The sequence below is a fragment of the Vombatus ursinus genome, unplaced genomic scaffold, assembly GCF_900497805.2.
Source record: "Vombatus ursinus unplaced genomic scaffold, bare-nosed wombat genome assembly UNPS02014798.1, whole genome shotgun sequence".
NCBI lineage: Eukaryota > Metazoa > Chordata > Mammalia > Diprotodontia > Vombatidae > Vombatus > Vombatus ursinus.
Window position 1 is genome coordinate 77,814,939 of NW_020954576.1, and position 17,922 is coordinate 77,832,860.

The 17,922-nt window shown below is 40.4% G+C and overlaps 1 protein-coding gene across 1 annotated transcript in view; it reads right to left on the reverse strand.

The window, feature by feature from the left end:
• LOC114049470 (kinesin-like protein KIF28P) overlaps positions 1-17,922 on the reverse strand; it is a 59,108-nt gene that overhangs the window by 5,860 nt on the left and 35,326 nt on the right. Inside the window, 4 exon segments of the mRNA XM_027870710.1 lie at positions 1,207-1,314; positions 2,413-2,531; positions 8,926-9,070; positions 13,528-13,651. Coding sequence (XP_027726511.1) covers positions 1,207-1,314; positions 2,413-2,531; positions 8,926-9,070; positions 13,528-13,651 — 496 coding nt within the window.

A 17,922-nucleotide genomic window follows, 5' to 3' on the forward strand; every position in this document is an offset into this window, starting at 1 on the left:
TAACTGGATGAATGTTGTGTTCTCAGGTAATTGGGCCTGAGAGTTGTTGTTAAGTCATTCAGTTACGTCCAACTCTTCTTCACCTCGTGGTTCATACTGTCTGTGGGTATTATTTCCTTCTCAAACAAAGGTTAAGTGACCTGCCCAGGGTCACAGAGCTAGTAAGTGTCTGAGGCTGGATTTGCACACAGGTCTTCTTGACTCCTAGGCCAGCTCTCTTAGCAACTGTGCCACCTAACTGCCTCTGATAGGCACTTCCTAATATTTGTTAAGTTCAGTTAAATGAGTCAGATATTACAATAGAATGGGCAATCAGGTTACAAAGCTCAAGCTGCTGTTGCAAGGTCGTAAATAGGAAGTGTGCTGTGCTGTGAGTCAACTTAATTTCTTTCACCTGCCTGATGATGACTGGCCAGGCTTAGGGTACAGTCTGTTACCACTAAGGGAAGGCCACAGGGTTCAGAACCTTGATCTTGCATCATTCCCATGATGTCCAGGCAACTGAACTCACACCCACATTTGGAAAACACTCACAATTTGAGATAAACACATCTCAAAACATACTTACATCTGGAAATGAAAAAGCTCAAGGGTTAACCATCTCAATCCCAGACCATTTCCCCTAATCCTTCCAACAGGCCTGAGCTTGGGCAAAACTTCCCACAGATGTGGAGCAGGAGAGCAGCAGAAAATTCATAGAAGCCACCAGTCATTTGGGAACTGCAATGTTGTATTTGCAACTCAGAAGAAAATGTTTAGAACTTTAGGAGTTCAGCAGTTTAGGAGTTGGACACGACTGAAAAACAACCCAACAATAACCTTTCAAATAGACAAAAGAATAGGAACTTAGGTAAAAAAAATTTGCTCCCAGGAAAGCATTTTCCTTTCTTTTTCCTGTTTTGTTTTGTTTTGTTTGCGGGGCTGGGGAAGGGTGGATAGCTTCCTTTCTTTACTGGTTTCCTCAGAGATAGGGATTAAACTCATGTTGGTACTCCTTGCTTGGTCTTCCAAATCAGTCCCATTGTTCTGAATTACACGGGCCATGGTTCCTTTACCTTTGGAGTACATTTTTCAGTTTTGTCTTTTTGTCACCTTTTGCTCACTGACATTTGTTCTGTTCTCTGCTTCCATGGATGAGGGAAAACATTTTCAAATGAAGCATGTCGCCTACAAATGAATGTTCATGCCTTCCCCATGCAGCCTCACCTCCTGAGTCTCTCTGTTGGTCACCTTCACTATGACTTCCTTTTGCAGATCATAACCTTTAGAATCGGATGATGCCAAATTCTTCACTTTTAGCTCCAATTTAAGCCCCTAGAAAAGGAAATACTTCTCAGATGGCTGTTCTAACTCCATCAGGCTTCAGGATATATTCTCTATCATCTTACCTTTTCACACACAGCTAAGAAACAAACTTTGTGAAGTGTGCTGGCCTAAACATTTTATTCCTGCTCAAGGGAATAAAGGGGGTGCATACAAACAGGTCAAACCAAAAATGCAGCAAATCATTCATGTTAGCCCAATTCATAAGGATAGATCAGTCAGGTTCTACTTCTTGCTCTGACACAAATTGGCTGCATGACAATTTCTAGGGCCATGTTTCTTCTTTAAAATGAGAGATTCTGTTAAATGACCACTAGGGTCTCTTCCAGCTATAAATATATGACTTAAATATATGACTTTATTGACTCAAGGATGCTATTTTAATACCAACTCTAGTTTTATTTTATTTTTTGAGGCTGGGTTTCCCTATTTTACCCAGGCTGGAATCACAATGGCTGGGACCACTGCTGACCATCATGGAAGCTTGGAGTCACTCCCTTCCTGATCTGAGCAGTTCACCTATTCTTAGGGGCAGCCTGGTGGCCCTCTCCCCACCTCCCTAGAGTCTCTTAGCCCTGCTGCTGCTCAGACCACCTGAATTCGATTCTATGCTTCTGTGAGGGCAGCAGTCATGACACTGTCTTGAATCTCTGAGGTGTCTGTTTAAATTTAAAATATGGCTCCATGCTCAGTTCACTCCAGCCCATGTGGTTTTGAGTTGTCTTCTTTTTGGAGAGAGGAATCTCTATGGATTTCACAGAATTACAGATTTAGAGACAGAAAGGGATCTTAGAAGCAATTAAACTCAAACTCCCTAATTTTATACGTGAGGAGACTGAGGCTGATCAAGGTTAAGTGACTGGTCCAGGGTCACCCAGATAGTAAATATTTGAGGCAGGATTTGAACTCAGGTCTTCTGATTAAAAACCCAGTGCTGCTTTACCCTCTGTGGCACCTAACTGCCTACATCTAAGGGAGGGTGTGTAAACAAAAGGCACATCCAGAAAAGGACTAATGAAATTAAGAGTACAGGATATTTGAGGGGAAGTGAAGGGACACTGGCTGGGCTATACCAGCATTGCTAATTACCTTCATCAGCTCTTCACTCATTTGATTTGCTTCTGCAACCAAAGGTATCAATTTGATATAATCCTGGAATACAGCCAGAACACTGGGATCAACTTTCCCATCTTTATTATTTATAGCACCTTTTAAGAAACAGAAATTAGAAGAAAATTAAATGAACTTTCACTTATTTTTTAAAATTTTTAATAGTTTTTCAGCTATTACATGTCAAGACAACTTGGCATTCATTATTACAAAATTCTGAGTTTCAGATTTTTCTTCCTCCTTCCCTCCCCTCCCATCTTCTGAAAATAGGAGGCAATTTGATACAGGTTACACATGTGCTGTCATGTAAAACATATGTCCCTATTTGTCACAATTGTGAAAGAAGAAACAGATAAAAATAAAAAAAAACACTAAAAAGAATAAAGTAAGTGAAAAAAGTATGCTTTGATATGTATTCAGAGTCCATCAGTTCTTTATCTGGATGTGGATATAGCATTTTCCTTCATGAGTCCTTTGAATTAGTCTTGGATCAGTGTGTTGACAAGAGGGGCTGAGTCATTCATAGCTGATTATCACACAATGTTGCTGATACTGTGTACAATGTTTTCCTGGTTCTACTCATTCCACTTTGCATTAGTTCGTACAAGTCATTCCAGGTTTTTCTGAAATCTGCCTGTTGATCATTTCTGATAACACAATAGTATTCCATTACATTCATATACTACAACTTGTTCAGCCATTCCCCAATTGACAGGCATCCCCTCAATTTCCAATTTTTTGCCATCACAAAAGGAGTTACTATAAATATTTTTGTACATGTGGGTCCTTTTCCTTTTTTTATGATCTCTTTGGGATACAGACCTAGTGGTGATATTTCTGGATCAAAGGTATGCAGTTTTTTTTGCCCTTTGGGTGTAGTTTCAAATTGCTCTCCAGAATGGTTGGATCACTTCACAATTCCACCAACAGTGCATTAGTATCCCAGTTTTCCCATATCCTTTCCAACATTTGTCATTTTCCTTTTTTGTCATATTAGCCAATCTGATAGGTGTGAGGTGGTACCTCAGAATTGTTTTAATTTGCATTTCTTTAATCAAAAGTGATTTAGAGCACTTCCTTCTATTATAGATAGCTTTGATTTCTTCATCTGAAAACTACTTGTTCATATCCTTTGACCATTTATCAAATGGGGAATGGCTTGTATTCTTATAAATTTGACCCAGTTCTTTATATATTTGAGAAATGAGGCCTTTGTCAGAGACACTTGCTGTAAATACTGTTTCACAGCTTTCTGCTTTCCTTCTAATCTTGGTTGCATTGATTTTGTTTGTGCAAAAGCTTTTTAATTTAACATAATCAAAATTATCTTTTATATTTCATAATGCTCTCTATCTCTTGTTTGGTCATGAACCTGTAACTCACTTAACTTCTCCTTTAAGAATTTGGATGCTAATGATCGAAAACAATTCCAAAAGACTCATGATGGAAAATGCTATCGACATCCAGAGAAAGAACTATGGAGTCTGAATGCAGATCAAAGTATATTATTTCCCCCCCTTTTTTTTTCTTTCTCGTGGTTTTTCCTTTTGGTTTTAATTCTTCTTTACAGCATGACTAAAGTGAAAATATGTTTAATATGATTGTACATGTGTGACCTATATCAGATTGCATGCTGTCTTGGAGAGTGGGGAGGGGGAGAAAATTTAAAACTCAAAATCTTATAAAAATGAATATTGAAAACTAAAACTAAATATTAAAAATAATTTGGATGCTATACCACTTGGTGCATATATGTTTAGTATTGTTATTCATTGTCTGTGGTACCATTTAGCAACATGTAGTTTCCTTGCTTAGCTCTTTTAATTAAGTCTATTTTTGCTTTTTCTTTGTCTGAGATCAGGATTGCTGTCCTTGATTTTTTTACTTCAGCTGAAGCATAATAGATTCTGCTCTGGCCCCTTACCTTTACTCTGTGTGTGTCTGTCTGCTTCAAGTAGTTATCAATATATTGTTATCAATATATTGTAGGATTCTGGTTTTTGATCCACTTACGTTTTATGGGAGAGTTCATCCCATTCACATTCACAGCTATAATTACTAACTGATTTTACCTCCATCGTATTTTTCCTCCTGTTTGTCCTCTCCCTCCTTCTACCTTTTCCCTCCTTGACAGTGTTTTGATTCTGTCTACTGCCTCACCCATCTACTCTCCTTTCTGTCAGTCCTGCCCCACCCCCTACCTAATGTCCCCAACTAATTTCCTGTCGGGTAAGATAGACTTATGTATTCAACTAATTGTGTATATTATTCCCTCTTTGCGCCAGTACTGATTAGAATAAGGTTCAAGCAATGCCCATCGCCCACCCTCCCATCTTTACTTCTATCATAATAGGTTTTTTACTCCTTTTCACTAATTTACCCTGTTCTACCTCTCCCTTCCTTCTGCACCCAGTGTACTCTTCTTTCTAATCCCTTAACTATTTTTTTAATGTCATTCCCTCAAATTCCCCTTATACCTGTATCCTCTGTCTATGTATATTCCTTCTAGCTGTACTATTAGTGGTATAATTTTTGAGAATTACAAGTGTCATCTTCCCATGTAGGGATGTAAACAGTTCAGCTCCATTGAATCCCTTATGTTTTATTTTACCTTTTTACCTTTTTTAGGCTCCTCTTGGGTCTTGATATTGGAGATCAAATTTTTTGTTCAGTTCTGGTCTTCCCCTAATGAAAGCTTGAAATCTTTCTATTTCATTGAATGACTGTTTTCCCCCTTGATGTATTATGTTTAATTTCGCTGGGTAGATGATTTTGGGTCATAGTCCTAGCTCCTTTGCCTTCCAGAATATCATGCTTCCTGACCTCCAATCTTTTAATGTTGCAGCTGTTAAGTCCTATTAATCCTGATTGTGGCTCCCTGATATTTGAATTGTTTCTTTTGGTCACTTGCAGTACTTTTTCCTTGACCTGATAGTTCTGCAATTTGGCTATGATGTTCCTTGGAGTTTTTATTTGGAGATCTATTTCCTGAAGTGATCAGTGAAGTCTTCCAATGCCTGTTTTGCCCTTGGGTTCCAGGATACCAGGGCAGTTTTCCTTGATAATTTCTTGAAAGATGCTGTTTAGGCCCTCCTTTTGGTTATGGCTTCCAGGTAGTCTGATGATTCTGACATTGTTTCTCCTGGATCTGTTTTCCACGTCAATTATTTTTTCCATGAAGTATTTTACATTCTTCTATTTTTTTTTCATTCTTTTGAATTTATTTGATTATTGATGTCTCATAGAGTCATTAGCTTTCATGTGCCCAAATCTAACTTTTAAGAAGTAGTTTCCCTCAATTAGCTTTTGTACTTTTTTTCTACTTGGCCAATTGTACTTTTAAAGGAGTTTTTTTCTTCAATGGATTTTTGTATCTCCTTTTCCATTTAAACATTTGTTTTCTTTTTCCAAGCTGTTGACTCTTTTTTCATTAGAGAATTATAAAATTATGAATCACTCTCATTTCTTTTCCCAACTTTCCTTCTACCTCTAAGTTCCTTTTTGAGCACTTCCATGAGTTCTTTCTGGGCTTGAGACCACTTCCATTTTTCTTTGGAGTTTTGCCCATAGGTGTTTTGACATTGTTGCCCTCTTGTGAGTTTGTGTCTTGATCTTAGCTGTCACCATAATAACTTTCTGTGGTCATATTATTTTTTGTTGTTTCTTGCTCATGTTTTTGGGCCTTTTCCCTTTCTTTTAAATTTGAGCTCTGCTCTTGGGGTAGAATTGGCACCGTCTCAGGCTTCTTGTGCCAGAGGCTGCAGGCCCTGGCTGTTTCCCTGGTGCTGCACTGTTGCTCTGAAGCCCATGGGGACCCTTGTATCTGGTGCTGTACTGAGGGGGTGGGGTAGCTGGCACTGCTGGAGGCTGTAGGGGTCTGGCAGCTTACCTGGTGCTGAGCTGGGGTTCTAGTGCTCATGTCTGGCATGTGTTGAGGCTGATGGGGTGTTTCTGCATTTCCCTAGGGACACACTGAAGCACTGGGTGGTCTGGCCTCTGGAGGCTGCCTGTTTGCCCAGGGCTATGCTGAAGCACATGGCAGGGGCCCAGTGATGGTAGCTGCCTGTTTGCTTAGGCAAGGGACTCCTCCTAGAAATGCTGCCTCAACAGGGCTTCTCAGAGCACTGTATTTTCCAATGGTAAAGGGATCAGCCATGCAGAGACTGGAGAAAACTGGAGGTGTGTGTTGGGGTGGGGGTGGGGGGCAGGATGGCTTTACAGACAGGGCTAAGGAAGACCAAAAAAGGAGATGGAGGGTAGTGGTCACAGTCAGAAGTTTGCAGTTTTTTCAGAGACAGCCCACAGTGTGGGCTGCCAAGTTCTAGGGTACAGTCTGGGGAGAAGATGTATGACTTTTCCTCCAAGCTGCCTGTGTCTGTGCTCCTGTTCATAGGGGAAGCTCCCAGTTGCTCCTAGGGAACTCTCAGTGATGAGGGAGAAGTCGTACTTAGGCGGATTGTACTATACCCAATCCCTCCTTTTCAGGATACAAAGGGAAAGCTCGTGTCCCTGGCTGGAAGGCTCTTCCTTCTCTGTGACTTCAGAGCAGAGAACTCCTCAGAGATGATGTGCTTCAAAAAACTGAATCAGAAGAAGAAAATCTCTCCTTCGCTGAGTCGAAACTACCAACATGTGTCCAAAGAGAAACCAGTCATAGGCCACAGTCAGATCGAGGATCTTATCAGACTTCAGGGCTGCATGGATCAGCCCATCTGCCCACAAGGAAAGGAGTAGGAAAGAGATGAAGAGAGGTATTTGGCACCTATACGGTTGGCATCTACCTGTTTGCCTGGGGCTACACTGAAGCACATGAAGGTCTGGCCACTGGAGCATGGCAGTTCTCAAGAGCTAGTCTTCCAGTTCCACTGGCTATGCTGAGGCAGGTGGGGGATCCTGGTGTTGGCATTTTCCTACTCCACCAGCTTGCTGCTGGCTTGCTGGGACATGTCCTGTCTTAGACTGAGTTCCTCTTTTACTTGAGTGAGACACACTTTTCCTTCCAATCTTCCAAGTTTCTTGGACTCAAAGATTGTTTCATCTGACTTTTTCTTGGTTCTGCTGTTCCAGGATTTGTTTTGGGGCACCATGTTATGGTTGTTTGGAGGTGAATATGGGAGTGTTACAGTGATTTACTGCTTACTCCACCATCTTGGCTCCCAGAAATCAATGAACTTTCATTTAGCAAGTATCAGAGTTCAAAAGACTTTTTCATTCATTCATTCATTCATGTATACCAAGAGTACCTGCCAAGTAAAAGACTCTCTGCTAAATACTCTCTGAGAGACAAAGATGCCTAAAGTACTGGTCCTGTGTTCAAGGAGTCTACTGTTTTTTCTGATCAAGATACCATATACTTCCTCGGTTTTAATGAAAATAGCAGCTCCTCAATATATAAGGCCAAAAAAACATCCCTGCCCTCAAAAGTTTACATTCTGATGAGGGGCATTATATGTAAACAGAGAAGTAAATATAAGACAAGTCTAAGACAGAGAGAGCATGGCAAAGGGGGATCATCAAAGGCTTCCTGTAGTGGAGATGATACCTGAGCTGAGTCCTAGAGGTCAGAAGGGAGGTCATGGCAGGAAAGGCATGACCTGTGGAAGATGGAATGCTGAGTTCATGGATTGACAAGTAGCATAGTTGATGTGGAATATAAAGCATGTGTCCACTCTGTTATTCATTACCCCAGGAGAAGGCCCAGAGAGAAGCAAAGATAAATCAGATTATTTTGCCAAAGAAAAGCATTTGAAGGTAGGAGGGAGAAATTATTTTGAATGACTTATGAATATTCTTTATCTGATAAGCATGTTATCTCTATTATTCATGACCATGGGTAGCACCATTTTACCAGGCAAACTTAATGTTTATCTTCTTTTATGAAGGAGAGGCAGCCTACAACGTAATATAAAAAGTTCTGGATTTGAAGTGAAAATACATGTTCAAATCCTGGTGTCCTTAGACACCTCACTTAATTTTTCAGGGCCTCAGTTTCCTCATCTATAAAAAGAGAGTTTGGACTACATCAGGGCTATGGAGCATTTCTCAGAGAGAATCATCTTTTTTTTTGTTTGTTTTTGGTTTTTTTTTTAGGCAGTTGGGGTTAAGTGACTTGCCCAGAGTCACACAGCTAGTAACTGTCACGTGTTTGATCTGAGGCCAGATTTGAACTCAGGTCCTCCTGACTTTAGGGCCAGTGCTCTATCCACTTTGCCACATAGCTGCCCCGAGAATCGTATTTTTTAATGCATAAAATATAATACATAGGATTACAAAGAAACTAAAAGTAAGTGAAAGTAAAGGTGTAATTTTTCCCCCATCTAAGCTCATAAACACCACAAAATCTAAAGAGCCTATGTATGGTGTGCAAATCTTCCTCCATTCTAGAAGAGACACACAATGGAGGGGACAATTGTTGGAGATGAGATACAGATATTTGTAACACAGGTCAGCACACAGGAAACATCAGAAATAAGACACACAGGCTATGCTTACCAAGCTTATCCACACTTACTCCCTCTGCTGCTGCAAGTTCGGACTGAAAAAAGTCATAATCAAACCTGGCCAAGTCGTCATTGCTACGTTCAGAAGGAAATCCAACGTAGAGGTAGGCACTGTTGGATCCCAAAATTACTCGGTCCTAAGGAAAAGACAGTGGATTTAAGGATCCCAACATTCCTTCTGATACTAAATATCACTGTTTTGAGAAGGAATTGTCATCTGCCACAGGCTGGGAGCAGGGTATGAGTCCACAGCATAGGAGTAGGGATGGAAGTCCTGATTTTATTGATATAGGAAACTCCCAGATGGGGAAACACCCTCCACTGATGTAAGCTGGCACCTTCCCTGTAATTTATAGTCTTAGAGAATTGACTAGAGCACTGAAACATTAAGTGATTTATCCAGGGTCACACAGTAAGTGTGGAAGAGAGGCAGGGTGGTATAATGGATAGAGAGCCAGCACTAGAACCATGAAGATCAGGAAGTCCTGTGTCAGATATACTTGAATGTCAGCGTTATATAGGAGAATAAGAACAAACTTCTCACAAACTAAGAGGACGATAATAATATGACTAAAGATAATAAGTAGGTCAGGTCACCCCTTTATAAGAATGTGCCACTTAATCCCAGAAGAATCTGTGCTTGTAAAAATAATAACTTGCATTTGCACAGCACTTCCAAGTTTTACAAAGCACTTTTTAGAATCTCCCCCTGCCCCCACACTACCTTCAAAGAAGTCCCATCTTGGATCTGACGCACCACCAAACTTTTGAGTTGGAAGGAATTTCAAGAGCATCTAATCCAACTCCCAGAGAGATGAAGTGATACATGGAGAAGCAGGTGATAGGAAATGCAGAGCTAGAACTCAAGTCCTCTTTCAAGGCTCTTTCTATTACATCGTTGTGTCTCTTTTTATTTCTCTTAACCCATTACAATCTAGTTTTCGACCTTATCATTCCACTGAAACTGCTCTCTCCAAAGTTACTAAGGATTTCTTAGTCACCAGATCTCTAATGGCCTTTTCTCAGTCCTCATTCTCCTTGATCTCTCTGTAGCCTTTGACACTGTTGATCACCCTCTCCTCCTTCGTACTCTCTTCTCTCTGGGTTTTTGCGACACCACCCTCTGGTTCTCCTCCTACCTGTCTGACTGCTCCTGCTGTCTCCTTTGCTGGATCCTCCTCCAGATCATGCCTTCTAATCAGAGATGTCCCCCAGGATTCTCTTCTGGACCCCCTTCTCTTGCTTCACGTGGTGATGTCTTCATCTTCCACGGATTTAATGACCATCTCTATGCTGATAATACTCACACCTGCCTACACTACTCTGCTGGCCTCCATTCTCACATCTCCAACTGTGTTTCAGACATCTTGAACTGAATGTCTAGTAAACATCTGAAACTCAATGTGTCCAAAAACCAAACTCATTGCCTTTTGCCCTAAACCACCCTTCCCTCTTACCTTCCCTATTACTGTAGAGGGCAAGACCATCCTCACAGTCCCTCAGGTTCACAACACAGGAGTCATCCTGGATTCCTTTCTATCTCCCCCCCCACCCCCATGTCCAAGTTGTTGCCAGGGCCTGTTGATTTCACCTTTGCAGTATCTCTTTTCTTTGCCCCCTTTTCTCCTCTTACACTGACCCCATCCTGGTACAGCCCTTATCACCTAACACCTGGACTACTGCAGTAGCCTTTTTGGTGGGTCTGCCTGCCTCAAATCTTCCCCCACTCCAATCCATCCTCTGTTCTGCCACCAAGGTAATTTTCCTAACGCAAAGGACTGACCACATTACCCACTATTCAGTAAACTCCAGCAGCTTCCTCTTGCCTCCAGAATTGAATACAAAACCCTCTGCTTGGTATTCAAAGCCCTTCATAACTGAATGCCCTCCTACCTTTTCAGTCTTCTTACACCCTCCTGCCTGCCATGTACTCTTTGATCCAGTGATGCTGGCTTCCTTGCTGTTCCATGAACAACACACTCCATTTTGTGGCTCTGGGAATTTTCTCTCACTGCTCCATCCTTAAAATGCTCTCCCTCCTCATCTTCATGTCCTGGTTTCCCTGGCTTCCTTCAAGTCCCAACTAAAATCCCATCTTCTACAGGAAGCCTTTCCCAATCTTTCTCAATTCTAATGTCTTCCCTTTGTTAATTATTTCCTATTTATGTTTCCTATATATGTTTAATACATATTTCTTTGCTTGCTGTCTCCTCTATTAGACCATGAGCTCCTTAAGGGCAGAGACTGTCTTTTGCCTCTTTTTGTCTCCCCAGTGCTTAGGCACATAGTTGGTGCTCAATAAACACTTATTGACTGAATAACCAATAGAGGAATGAGTCAGTCAATAAGCAGTAAGTCACTAAGTAAATAAAGTGCCTACTATGTGCCAATTCTTACATTACAGCTAAGGAAAATGAAGCTTAGCTGGGACCTGACCTTATCCAAGATCACCTGAAGAGTAGAGATGAGGGAAAGACTAAGACCTCCTCATTTACATCAGGTCTACAAATAAGAATGACCCTACTACTGGCACCTCACACCCCACTTTTTAAAAAATAATATTTTAACTCAGACATTTGACACTTACTAGCTATGTGACCCTGGGCAAGTCACTTAACCCCAATGGCCTCACCCAAAAGCAAAAAAAAAAATTTATTTTCCCCAATTACATGTTAAAACAATTCTTAACATTTGGGTTTTTTTAAGTTTTGAGTTCTAAATTCTATCTCTTCCTCTATCCCCTCCCTCCCCTTAGATTGCAAGCAATCCTCACACCCCACTTAAACAATTCCCTATAAAATTCATGATGTACATCTCAAAAGAATAAAATTAATTCTTATGTGGTTAAGGTCTTCCTTTGCTAAACACTCCAAGATCAATCAATACGTTAAAATACTTTTACAAAATGAAACCCCTGTAAGTCAGAATGATAGAAAGCCTCAAGACTTGACTCAGGGTCAAGAAAATTTAAGTTTGAGTCCCAACTCTGTCACTTACTAGTTGTATATGAACCCTACAAGAGATGGTCATCACTCCTCAACCAGCTCGTTGACTTGCTACTATTTTCATTCTCATCATTCTCAAGTTCTATGGTTATAGAAGGGTGTATTTGGATATTTCCTAAGTAGGGACTAAAATGATAACATGTATTTTATTTAAACAATTAGCTTGGAGCCCCCAGTCTGGGTTATTAAATATTTAACAAACTGGAGAAACTTCTTTTCTCAGAAGGAGTTTCTCATTTTTATTTTTCACTACATATCAAAAATTTAATCTATTAATTAGGCTTAAACAAATATCAAAGTTGCTAGCTATACAATTCATTAATAATGTAAGCAATAACAACACAAAACATAATTCTTTACATTTTGTCTGTGAGAAAGGTCACAGTTGGAGTTACCTCAAACTATAACATTTTGACTTCTTATTTCTGAGACACAGTCTCATCATTCAGTGTCTCTAGATAGCACCCCAAGTTTCTCAAGCATGCTTTTCTTATTTATTCATAATATAAGGGTGAAACTTAATCCTCTCTTATCAGGCATCATCTCTAATGGTCTCTCTAGAACAAGGGTTTCTGGTCTCTCTAGAACAAGGGTTTCTAGTCTCTCTAGAACAAAGGATCTGTGGACCCCTAAATGACCAGTGGATAGATTTCATGAGGGTCAATGAATATTTTTTTCATGCTCTGAAACATTTATTGAAATTGTTTTTCAGTATAATTGGATTCCTTTGAAATCCTATGCATTTTATTTTATGTATCTAAACACATTATTCTGAAGGGGTCCATGTGTGTCACCAGACTGCCAAAGGGGTCCACAACACAAAAAAAGTTAAGAACTACTCTAAAACAATAGTTAAAACTTCTGGTCTCCCACAAATTCCTCCAAGAAGGACAGTTAAACTGTAACTGGTCAAGATCCAAGTTCTCTTAAAGAGACAATAACAATTTCTAGATTCTGTAGGAGATAAAATGAAGCTGGTGTCACATATAACTGGGTCACTTCATCTCCCTGGCCTTCAGTTCTTCATCTTTGAAACACAGCTTACATCACCATCCACCTTAAAGGGTCTAAGAAGCAAATATAATATGATCTACCTAAAAACAATATACCTAAATAATAAGACTAAAAGTATACCTAAAAGATAACATATCTAAAGTAGAAATACCAGAGAGATGTAGTCATGTATGCCAGGAAACTAGGTGGCATAATGGATAGAGTACTGAACTTGGAGCTTGAGTTCAAACCCAGCCTCAGACACTTATTAGCTGGGTGACCCTGGCAAGTTACTTAACTTCCCTCAGCCTCAGTTTTCTCATCTGTAAAATGGAGTTCTACCTCCCAGGGTAGATAAAATGAGATATCATTTGTAAAGTGCTTAGCAGACCTTGAAGCTGCTCCTGCTCTTACACAGCACCTCTCTTTTGGGGACAGAAGACATGTTAACCTGGAACCTTATATATTTAGGTTTATTTGTCTAATTTCCTCATTTATTTATTCATCTGTCTATTATCTCTCCATTCATTTCTTTATTCATCTATCTACCTGCCCGTTTGTTCATTTATTTACTTATCCGCAGATAGCTAGGTTACCAAATGCTGTAGCTTTGTCTTTGTAACTGTTGGCACACCGTTGACAAGAACTCTGCACTTGTTCTGAGGCCTCACGGTCACTTCTCCATCCACGTTGGTGAATGTGGCATGTTTATCAGAAATTCTGCAAGGACAGAAGAAGATTTATGGGTCACTAATAAGTTATCATTAAAAACATAAGAAAGAGTGTCTTTCTTTTCCATTCCTCGGAGCAAAAAAAAAAAGCCTACATGTTAGGAGGAAGGTCAAATGAGGATGGAACAATAACAACAGCTAGCATTTAAGGTTTGCAAAAGCACTTTACAAAGATCACTTCATTTTATCCTCACAACTGTGGGAGGTAGGTACTATTATTAACCTTATTTTACTGATGAGGAAACTGAGGCAGATTGAGAGGTAAGTTACTTGCCCAGGATCACACAGCTAGAAAGTGTCTGAGACCAAATTTGAACTCAGATCTTTCTGACTTCAGGGCCAACTCTCCATCCATTGTGTCACCTACTTGCCTACAATGTATTTTATTCTGTGATCCCTGAGGGTAAAGATTAACACTTGCACACATAGAAGAATGGTGCATATTATAAAGTGGAAGGATCTGATATAAACAGATACTAGTTATGGGAGTAGAGGTTTTTCAGTCTTAAGAAAAGGGAGGGGGGCAGCTAGGTGTAGCAGTGGATAGAGCACCAGTCCTGAAGTCAGGAGGACCTGAGTTCAAATCTGACCTCAGACACTTGACACTAGCTGTGTGACCCTGGGCAAGTCACTTAACCTCAATTGCCTCACCCCCCCCCAAAAAAAGGGGAGAGAAACGGGAAGCAGACCCGTGATTTCAGTGGTCCAGGGAACTCCCATATGAGGAAATTATTTCTACTGATGTAGGTTTGCCCCTTCTTTGCTATTTAGCCTCTCAGACAACTGAGAGGTTCAATGATTGCCCAGGGCCATAAACCTAGGTCTTACTGGCTTCAAAGTTAGTTCTCTACTGGGCTACATTGCCTCTCCTTGCTTTGATATTTCTATTGTATATAAAATTTAGTCTTTCTCAGAGTCAGTATTTCAAAGTCTTTTTAGCTGGATAGGAATGGTGAATACCAACTGTACTGGCATAACCATTGAGAATCTAAGTTACTTCCACAATGAAATCTCTGAGGACTTTTATGGAGAATATGTGTGTGTTTGTGTGTGTGCATGTATGTGTATATGAAATTCTGCAATACAGGGGATGGTGACTAGCTTTTTCCATCTTCATAGAAGACAGATAAATTCCATCAGGGTGGATTTCTTTTTTTTTAATGTACATTTATTTTTTTCTCTTTTTTTAATTTTAAATTTTTAAATTTATTTATTTTTAGTTCTCAACATTTACTTCCACAAGATTTTGAGTTCCAAATTTTCACCCTATTTCGCCCCTCCCCCCACCCCAAGATGGCATGCATTCTGAATACCCCTTCCCCTAGTCTGCCCTCCCTTCTATCTTTCCCCCCCTTCTCTTATCCCCTTCCCCTTCTATTTTTCTGAAGGGCAGGATAGATTTCTGTACCACATTTCCCGTATTTCTTATTTCCCAGTTGCCTGTGAAAACATTTTTTTAAACATGTGTTTTTAAAACTTTGGGTTCCAAATTTTCTCCCTTCCTCCCTCTGCACCCACCCTCATTGAAAAGGCAAGCAACTAAATATAGGTTATATATGTGCAGTTATGCAAAACACTTCCATAGTAGACATGCTGTGAAAAACTAACTCTATTTCCCTTTATCCTATCCCGCCTCCCCCATTTATTCTATTCTTTCTTTTGACCCTATCCCTCCTCAGAAGTGTTTGCTTCTGATTACCCCCTTTCCCAATCTGCCCTCCTCTCTAACATTCCCCTGTTCTCTTGTCCCCTTCTCCCACTATTTTCCTGTAGGGTAAGACATATTTCCATACCCAATTGAGTGTGTATGTTATTCCCTCCTTAAGCCAAATCCTATGAGAATAAGATTCACTCATTCCCTCTCACCTTCCCCTCTTTCCCCTCCACTGTAAGAGCTTTTTCTTTTGTTTTTTTTTTGTGAGATAAATTACCCCATTCTACCTCTCCTTTTCTCTTTCTCCCAGTATAATCCTCTCACCCCTTAATTTTGTTCTCCAGATATGACCCCTTCATCTTCAACTCACCTTGTGCCCTCTATGTATGTATGTATGTATCTATCTATCTATCTATATACATATATATAATTTTTTCCCTCCAACTACCCTAATACTGACAAAGGACTCATGAGTTACAAATATTGTCTTTTCATGCAGGAACGTAAATAGTTCAACGTTAATAAGTCTCTTTTGATTTCTCTTTCCTGTTTACCTCTTCATGTTCCACTTGAGTCTTGTATTTGAAAGTCAAATTTTCTATTCAGCTCTGGTCTTTTCATCAAGAATGCTTGAAAGTCCTCTGTTTCACTGAATGACCATTTTTTTCCCCTGAAGGATTATACTCAGTTTTGCTGGGTAGGTGATTCTTGGTTGTAATCCTATCTCCTTTGCCCTCTGGAATATTATGCCCTGTGGTCCCTTAATGTAGAAGCTGCTAAATCTTGTGTTATCCTGATTGTGTTTCCACAGTACTTGAATTGTTTCTTTCTGGTTGCTTGTAATATTTTCTCTTTGACTTGGGAACTCTGGAATTTGGCTACAATATTCCTCAGAGTTTTCCTTTGGGGATCTCTTTCAGGAGGTGATTGGTGGATTCTTTCAATTTCTGTTTTGCCCTCTGGTTCTAAAATATCAGGGTAGTTTTCCTTGATAATTTCTTGAAGAATGATGTCTAGGGTCTTTTTTTGATTTTCAGGTAGTCTAATAATTTTTAAAATATCTCTCCTGGATCTATTTTCCAAGTCAGTTGTTTTTCCAATGAGATATTTCATGTTGTTTTCTAATTTTTCATTCTTTTGGATTTGTTTTACAGTGTCTTGATTTCTCACAAAGTCACTAGCTTCCAATTGCTCTATTCTACTTTTTAAGGAAGTATTTTCTTCAGTAAGCTTTTGGATTTCCTTTTCCATTTGGCCAATTTTGCTTTTTAGGGCATTCCTCTCCTCATTGGCTTTTTGAACCTCTTTTGCCATTTGGGTTAGGTTATTTTTTAAGGTGTTATTTTCTTCAGTATTTTTTTGAGTCTCCTTTAGCATCACTTTCAGTTTTTCCTCTACTTCTCTTACTTGCTTCTCAAAATCCCTTTTGAGCTCTTCCAAGGCCTGGGACTGATTCATATTTTTCTTGGAGGGTTTGGATGTAGGAGCTTTGGCTTTATTGTCTTCTTCTGGTTGTATGTTTTGATCTTCTTTGTCACCAAAGTAAGATAATATAGTCTGACTTTTTTTGCGCTGCTTGCTCATGATCCCAGCCAATTACTTGAGTTATAAACTCTTTAAGGTGGGGGTCTGTTTCCAGTGTGGAGAATGTACTGTCCCAAGCTTTGGGGGTTTTGTGCAGCTGTTTTCAGAGATACTTCTAGGGACCTGTAAATTTTCAGTTCTTCCAAGGTTTTATGATCAAGGGTGATGTGTTTACTTCTTTCCTGGCCTGTGCTCTGGTCTATGAGTGACCACAAGCCCTGTTTTCTGTCTTGGAACTGTGAGGAGGATTTCCTCTCCACCACCAGTACAAGCTCCACCACACCAGCGCTGCTCCTCCTCGTCCCAGGACCACCCCTCAGAACTGTGACCCAGATCCAAGCCTGGGCAAAGCAAGAGATTCCTGCCTCAGCACTGGCACAGAGATCCCTGCAATCCCCCTCTGATCAGCCACTAGATTCCCCCTCAGTCTCTGGGCCAGAAGCTAAGGAAGCAGCCGCCGCCCCAAGGAATGGGGCTGAGACCCTGCACTCCTCTCCTTCCACCGTAGAAACAGACTTTTCCCACTGACCTTCTAAGTTGTCTCTGGCATTTGTGGATTGAGAAGTCTAGTAACCATCACAGCTACCTGTGATGCAGTCCTCTGAGGCCTGCTTCAGGATCGCTGTGGCCTGCGCGCCCACGCTGAACTGTGCTTCTCTCCCAGCCCTGCGAGATATACCTTTTTGATCAATCATCCAGGTTGTTTTGGACTGCTAATTTGTTTCACTTTGTCTTTTTGTGGGTTCTGCTGCTTTAGAATTTGTTTAGAGCTGTTTTCTACAGGTATTTGGAGGGGCTTGGGGGGAGAGCTCAAGCAAGTCATTGCTTTCACTCTGCTATGCCCCCTCAGGGTGAATTTCTGTTAGAGAAAAGGAACAACTTCCTGGTAGTTTGGGTTGGTAAGAATTGGAAGGGGTCATTAGGAAAGGGCATACAATCTCCTTCTTTGCAATTGTCCAGAAAGAGTTGGGTGGGACCTTGCTTGGGGGCAGAGAGATAGACAAGATAACTTCTCAGAGCCC